The 7,628-nt window shown below is 31.0% G+C and overlaps 1 protein-coding gene across 3 annotated transcripts in view; it reads left to right on the top strand.

Moving 5' to 3' along the window:
- Positions 1-6: 6 nt before the first annotated feature.
- LOC115236011 (chromodomain-helicase-DNA-binding protein 1) overlaps positions 7-7,628 on the top strand; it is a 22,855-nt gene continuing 15,233 nt past the window's right edge. For 2 of the 3 annotated variants that reach the window (XM_029808191.1, XM_029808192.1), the window contains exons 1-3: positions 7-722; positions 4,022-4,134; positions 5,497-5,781. In XM_029808191.1, coding sequence (XP_029664051.1) covers positions 717-722; positions 4,022-4,134; positions 5,497-5,781 — 404 coding nt within the window. In that variant the 5' untranslated portion in view covers positions 7-716. The remainder of the gene's footprint in view (positions 723-4,021; positions 4,135-5,496; positions 5,782-7,628) is intronic. The other variant, XM_029808194.1, reaches the window with a different exon arrangement.

Here is a 7,628-nt window from a genome sequence, read left to right as displayed (position 1 = left end):
GTCGTGACGCACGCATTCTGGGTAAAATCGTTGCTGCTGCTCAAAATGGCTGTCGGACGAGAGATTTCCGTTTCGAGGTCGTGTCCGCATTCGATGTCGTGTCTGTTTAGTTCGTTATAAAGTATCCAACGCTCGGATCGTCGAATCGACGCGAAAAAAATCGCAGGATGATTTTCTCTGAATAAATTCGCCTCTTATCGCGACATTTTACATCGCGAAAGTTTTTTACAAAAGATATTTTTTACGCTTTAATAATTGCTTTTCCGGTCCGCGCACGCACGCACGCATAGCCGAAGGATCGTACGACGCATGCGCCGCTTCATCCTTCTCTCTCCCTCCCAGCTGATCCGTTGCCGCCGCGTCCAATAGCCTTTATCGTCTTAACGCTGCGGCGACGGAATTCGCTGACGAGGGGTAGGATCTGGTGACGAGATGGCGCGCGCGTTGCATGTCGGGACGATGGTCGTGGAGATGGGGGGAGGGGAGAGTGAGAAGAAGCGACTCGAGTTCACAAAATGGCGGTCTAGCTCGCAAGTCCGTGACCATACAGTACACGATACTCGAATAGTTTGCCGTAATGTCGAACCGCCGACATCAATAACGATCTGTTATCGCGGACACGTGTACGCGTGACGGTGATACTACTGGATTTGGCGCGATTTGTATGCGGATCGTTAAGAATACGACGGTTGTCGGTGCGACGCGTAGACGGGACCATGCAGGTGAGTGCACCTCCGGAACATCTGAGATTCATATGCGATTTTATCCGCGTGTTCGCGGATTTTCGCGATAATTATCATCGCGTACGAAACGACGATGCGTTTATGCGTGCATTTATGAGTGCGTGCAAATTATGCGTCGCCGCCGTGGAGTTGTTTGGAATAGGGGAAAATCGCTGTTGCTCGTATGCGTTTCGGTCTACATGTTCGAGAAAAATGTCGCAAAAATTGGAAAAAATCATCGCAGCTCGATCGCGAAGGGTTTCTACATGTAGGGCGGGGTCCCCCGGACCGTCCGGACTCAGGAACTTGACCCTCCTTTACCACGATTTTTCGCGACTTTACACACTTTTCCAGTCTCCCAATAACCTATAAGGTTTGTTTACGTCGCGTTAACGTGACATTTTTCACAGAAAATATCATTGTACCATTCTAATTTTCATCGTAAACGATTCCTCACACTTTCCTTCGGCCTAGTGTCATGCTTATTCGAAAATCAAAAATGTACCCATTTTTGCAAATTGAGCTGGAATATCGTCGCGTACAGTTTTGTATGGTAATCAGGAATGTACAAAACGATTCTCGCAGCAATTGTCCATTATTTTAACGCATTTTTATTAGGATAGTGCCAGAAATACTCTATGGTTTCAACCTCTGAAAGTTTCTCACAGAAATTTTGATTGCAATTTTGCAATTTTAGTGTATGATTGAGACATGATTGGGTATGTCAAGGGGTTTTATAACCTTTGTGTATGCTGTAAAAGCCTGCATATGCCATTCTTGGGGTCCTATTGTAATCATAAATTTCTTTTGCATTCGTGTTTCATAATAGCGATGATCATATTATATCATAAAGTATACTATATACAATAATAAAGCGTACTTTGGATGAAATTATATTGCGTTATGATACATTTGATTCAATTTGATGATAGATTTGTCTTGACATGTCATAAAAGTAATTTTAAAAGCAAATGTACACTTGTTAAATAACAATTTCTTCAAGAAAATATGTAATTTTTGAGATAGTAACAAGTTCAGTTAATATACATCGTAAAAATTTGGTAAAATTTTAAAATAATATATTTCTTATATGTTTCTGCTGCTATATGTCATATAGAATATGAAAATTATCATGATTTTGACAGCAGCGTTGTATGTAGATGTCTATAATAATTGTATACGAATTCAATAATTACTTAATCATGTTTACATCTCTCTTTTCATACTTCATTTATCTTAATTAATGAAATATACCTACGAGTTATCATAATGCATTAATAATAAGATTGAACACGCTGAGTAAACACAACCAAAATTAACTATATTAGTTTACAAAATTAACTGTTTCTTTAACAATATTCAAGCTCGAAGTCTTGTATCAATCATACATTTTTTTATAATATGTTACACACATTATTTTATACATTTTATGAAATTTTATAAAAATATATTGTAAATAAAACTATCAATTTTATACTCATATATTTTTAACAATGGTTCACAATGTCAACAATGTTGTAGTCTATAGTCTGGTTTATTTTAATGTTTAATCACACGCTATACTGGTGATGTATAGGTTGGAAATATAGTATGTATTGCTAACTTCTGTTACAGAAAAAAAAGCCAGGAATCTTTACTTTATATTCAATTGATATGGATAAGCGAATGAAACTCTACATTGATTGCAAAAGAGAATTTTAGTTTGCTCTCTATATGTTATAACTTTAGCATTTTTCTTCAATATATCTTCATAGTTACATAACTATTATATTATTATCCACTGATATATAAATTTGCAGATGAATGAAATTGTTATATAGTGTTTCTCTACAGTTACAATGTACATATATTTCATAAAATACTAGTACTTTGAATAAAATCGTAGATAACATTTTTATTAATAAAATCGTAGGTAACGTTTTTATTAACATTATATAAGATTAATATTGATAAATTTTCATCTTTTTAAAAATAATGGAATATATAATATACAAATTAAATAATATACAACATAGCATATAGTGTACAATCTGTTATAAATTAAATTAAATAATATATAAACGTGTTATTAATCATATGTTTATGTATGCATTTAGATGTCTTGGTCACTGATCGAGATGTAATTTTATGGAAATATTTAATAAATATATAAATATACTACAATGTGTGGCGATTTCTATTATATATTTATTATTAGTGTCCAGACCTAGATTAAACACCTTTACATACATGTTCCTTCTATGCAAATAACATTGGAAATGACTGCAGTTATGCATTTGTGACAAACGGATGCAAAATACATTGGAATTCATAAAAATTTTGTTTGTATTTAATCTTACAAGAATAAACATGGACAAACAAGAAAAAAATTCTCTGCTAGGCACGTGAAGAATTCATTGAATATGAACAAACAAGGAATTCCCCTGTTAGATACATGAAGAATTCCCGTAGAATTTAATATTAAGCGTATATTAAATATTGCAAATGCGTATTATTATCTCTTGTTGTTATTTTATTTAAGCCAAAATTATATCATACAAGTATAAGTCAATTTATTTAAGAAATTTGTTAGGAAATTCGTATTGCACTTATGAGAAAACAAAATGGCAGACGATGGCAGAAAATGGCAATCACAAAATGAAGGACGGACTGTTGTGATGATGAGTTGCTAGCAGTGATATTTCTGCGGTATTTCGGGCTGATTAAGGAAATAAAAGAGGATGCGCAAGAATAATTCCTCTGCTAGACATAAAAAATTCATTCAATATGAACAAACAAGGGGTTTCCCTGTTAGATATATGAAGAATTTCCGTAGACTTTAATATTAAGAGTATGTTAAATATTGCACATGCGTATTATTATATCTCTTGTTGCTCTTTTATTTAGGCAAAAATTATATTGTAGAAGTATAAAGCAATTATTTAAAAAATTTCTTAGGAAAATTGCACTTATGAAAAAACAAAATGGCAGACGACAGTCACAAAATGAAAGACGGGCTGTTTTAATGATGAGTTTGCTAGCAGCGATATTTCTGCGATATTTCGGGCTGATTAAGGAAATAAAAGAGAAAAAGCGCAAAAAAATTCGACTGCTTTTTTTAACTTTAGCGGATTTACTTGTCCATTATTATAATTGTATCATCGATTTAGAAAAAAAAATCTCTGATGAAAATTTTAAGACTTTAAAGTATTATGGTAATAAGCGATACTTGGGGGATGAACTATTCCAAACAACACATGGCGAGCGATATTTAGTATAAAGATGAAATTAGAATCACATGTAGCCACATTAACTTGCAGAAAACATTAGAATCCGAATCTGGTAAGGAATCCGGATCCGATTCGGAGAATGATAGCAAAAGCGATAGCTCCTCTTCCGGAAGCAATAGTGGCTCAGGATCAGGATCTGACAGGTGAGTATAGGCAAGACTCGGTCATTCCCCTGAAAATCGCGAGACCTGATATATAAACTTGCATCAGTGTAATTTTATGTACTTTTCATGCTCGGAAAACGTATTCGATATATTTGGAAATTGTTTTCTTAGCTTTAGACAAGTTTCAGATTTTATTTAAGAAAATAAAATAAAAAATTTTATTTTATTTATATCTCTTTGTTATAATTTTTTAAGATATATATATATATATATTTTTTTTTTTAATACTTTATTAATTAGGTTAACTTATTAATGGTTATTGTATTGTTGAGGCAAATGTCTATTTTATTTAGCATAGAACGGATAGAGTTAAAATATGTGATATTGATATGCGACAAAGTATAAGAGATTGAACTGAATACAAGTACATATCAGGTTTCTCTTCTGTGTAAGGGGTTTTATCAAAATTAGTGCCATTCACAATTAGCTACTTGTGTATTGCTACAGCTTTTCTTATATAGCTCTAACAACGTCTTAACAATTTTGCTAATTTTATGTACCATTTTTTATTTTGGATTTTGTGTGTGTGAGCACAATTCTTTTATATATATATATCCTACTTGTGTCATAATGTTTGCTTTCTTGTACTCGAAAATCATCTGTGCAATGCTAGGTAAACTCTGCTATTATCTTGTAGCATTATTCGTTACTTTTGATTAGTCAATAATACAAATTTCGGTGTAAAATTATAAAATTATTAAATACATTTTTTATTCACATTAAAAATAGTATTTCGAAATATATCATATCTTGGAAAATTTCATTGCAACATATTATAATGTATTCATTTTTATTTTCTAATTTTCAATATTTTGATTTTTGTATTTAGTAATATTATAGAAAAAAGATGTACATATATGTCTTCTTTAATTATTAATAATTATATATGAATTCTACATATATATATGTTTTATAATCATATAATATATTTTTATCCTTATCTATAATCTATATATCCTTTATCATTTTATAAAAAATTTACACATTCTAGAGATTGAATTATTTGAGATTAACGCTTAATTATATCTGGCATCCATCCGCAATGCGCAGATCATTAAAAAAATCAAAATTAAATAAAACCTTATAGAGGTTGAGTTTCATACATTTCTTAATAAATATTCACGCGCAATGAGCAAAAACTTGGATTACAATATATATTCAATAATTGTTAACAATTTTATACATCTATAATTATTTTTATTTATTTTAGTTGCTTTGTTTTAGAGTATATTAATTATGATTTTAAATAAGTATATTTCGAAAGACTATGTGTCTCTCTCTCTCTCTCTCTTTGTGACGTCCGTACATAATTAGTGAAATATTGCCTGGCTGCTAATGCAGTGACTCTAGTTCCTCGAGCGGTTCCGGTTCCGGATCAGGTTCTGATTCAGGAAAGTCAGAGAAGTCGGATGCACCTGCTGCACAAAGTGATAGCTTCCAGAGCAAAAGCTCGAATCACAGCACAGAAACAAAGCTTAGAGTTAAACATGAGTCCAGCCGTGAGTGGGACGAGAATCCTGACATATACGGCATTAGGAGATCCGGGCGTTCCAGGAAGGAACCCGACAGGCTCGCGACGAATCGCGATAGCGACAGCGATGGTCGCAAGAAGTTTAAGAAGAAAGGGTAAGTAAAAATCTCGCGGGAAAAATCTCGGCGCTCGGTATCTTATGATCGATGTATAATTTGGCTGACCGGGTTACTGCAATTACAAAAAAAAATTACACAACTAATGTAAGAAAGATTACAAATTATTTTTTTGTGCACCATTGTGTCATATGCTAATTCAGAGATAATAACGATGAGCTCGTAATTATCACTTTAGAACCGAATAGAATATATCTACAGTTAACTTGTATCTTGACCTGTAATCATATCACATATTCATATTATGAACACACAACTATGTACCGCTATCATTAGTTATTCCATCAAAATCTTTCGATACATATATTTATATATGTCTGTGATACACGAATTGATGAATTTTGTATGTGTTTGTGCTAATTTCTGTTTACACTATTATCACTATATTTACCGTATACACACATACATATTATGACTACACATGTAAATTTACAAATCTGTCTATAACTTACCAATATTGATTATAACCAGTGTTTTGCATAGATAATATTGAAATTATCTAGATAAAGATAAAATAAGACATACAATTTTATCTTAGATAAGATAAAGATTTATTTCAAGTTTGTCTAGATAATAGATGAAATTATAAAGCATTTTATCTAGATGATATTAAGATAACAGCTTTAAAAAAAATAATTAAGGGAAAATTATGACAACTAAAATAATATATATTTATTTATAAACTTTTTTATTAAATACTTTTCTATCTTCCGCTATGATATTACTAATAGAGAAATTGCACAAAATTGAAAAAATCACATTCGGCAGTGAAAATAATAGAAAATACCACGCGCGCACAAGGCAGTATGACGCAACATACTTTAAGTCTATTCTTTAATTTCACACTGAATACAGTGCTTAGTGATCCTTTAATATGATTGGATCTTACTTTTGGTTTTCCGTTGGATCTAAATGTAAGAACCAAACATATTAAAGAATCATAAAGCGCTTACTAAGGGCTGAGTTCTGCTGAATGCAGCCATTATCTTTTTAGATAATTTAAGGTAAATGATGCTTTTTTCATTTAAGATAAAGATGTAGATAATACATCCTATTATTATCTAAATAAAGATGAGATAATGCAATTGCTTCATCTAAATTATTATCTAGATAACTTCATCTAGATAACAGCAAACACTGATTATGACATAATGTCGTGTAACTTTAATATTTTATTACCTGATAACGTATCAAATGTGGATGTAAAAATTAATAGCGATGTTGTGACACTTGTTAACACAACAAGCATAGTAAAATCATTTTGTTTTTTATTATAATAAATTTTTAGATACATTATAAAATCTGTTACATGTTACACACATATATACATACATTTACTATATAAGCTCATTTATAAGCGTGTATATTTTCCTCTTGGTTTGCACTAATTGGATTTCACTTTGGGTTTGCATATAACTTATTACTTCCTGTGCTTATTACACTTTACAGTTTACTTCACAATATGTTTTATATTCTATATGTTATCTTGAAAATATTAAAAACTTAATAGACATAAATTTTATGTGTTGCAAAAAATGTATGATCTATACAACATTCTCTTAAATTATTAGCGCTTTATTTCTTATAAGCTTTAATCTTAAATTATATAAATAACAAAGATGACAAAAAATAGAAATTGGAAATAAAACTCAAAGTTTGATTTTAATATAATTTTCTACAATTATATTTTTTCATTATAAAATATGCCGTAATGTATTTATTTTGCATTTTTTATTGTGAATATATTGAAAACAAAATATAGTTTTCTGCGTTATATAAAAATTATATAAGAAAATTAAAATTAATAATATCTGACAATGAGTTAA

The sequence above is a fragment of the Formica exsecta genome, unplaced genomic scaffold (genome assembly GCF_003651465.1).
Source record: "Formica exsecta isolate Colony F162 unplaced genomic scaffold, ASM365146v1 scaffold2374, whole genome shotgun sequence".
NCBI classification, from domain to species: Eukaryota; Metazoa; Arthropoda; class Insecta; order Hymenoptera; family Formicidae; genus Formica; species Formica exsecta.
This window is presented reverse-complemented; position numbering and strand designations above follow the sequence as displayed.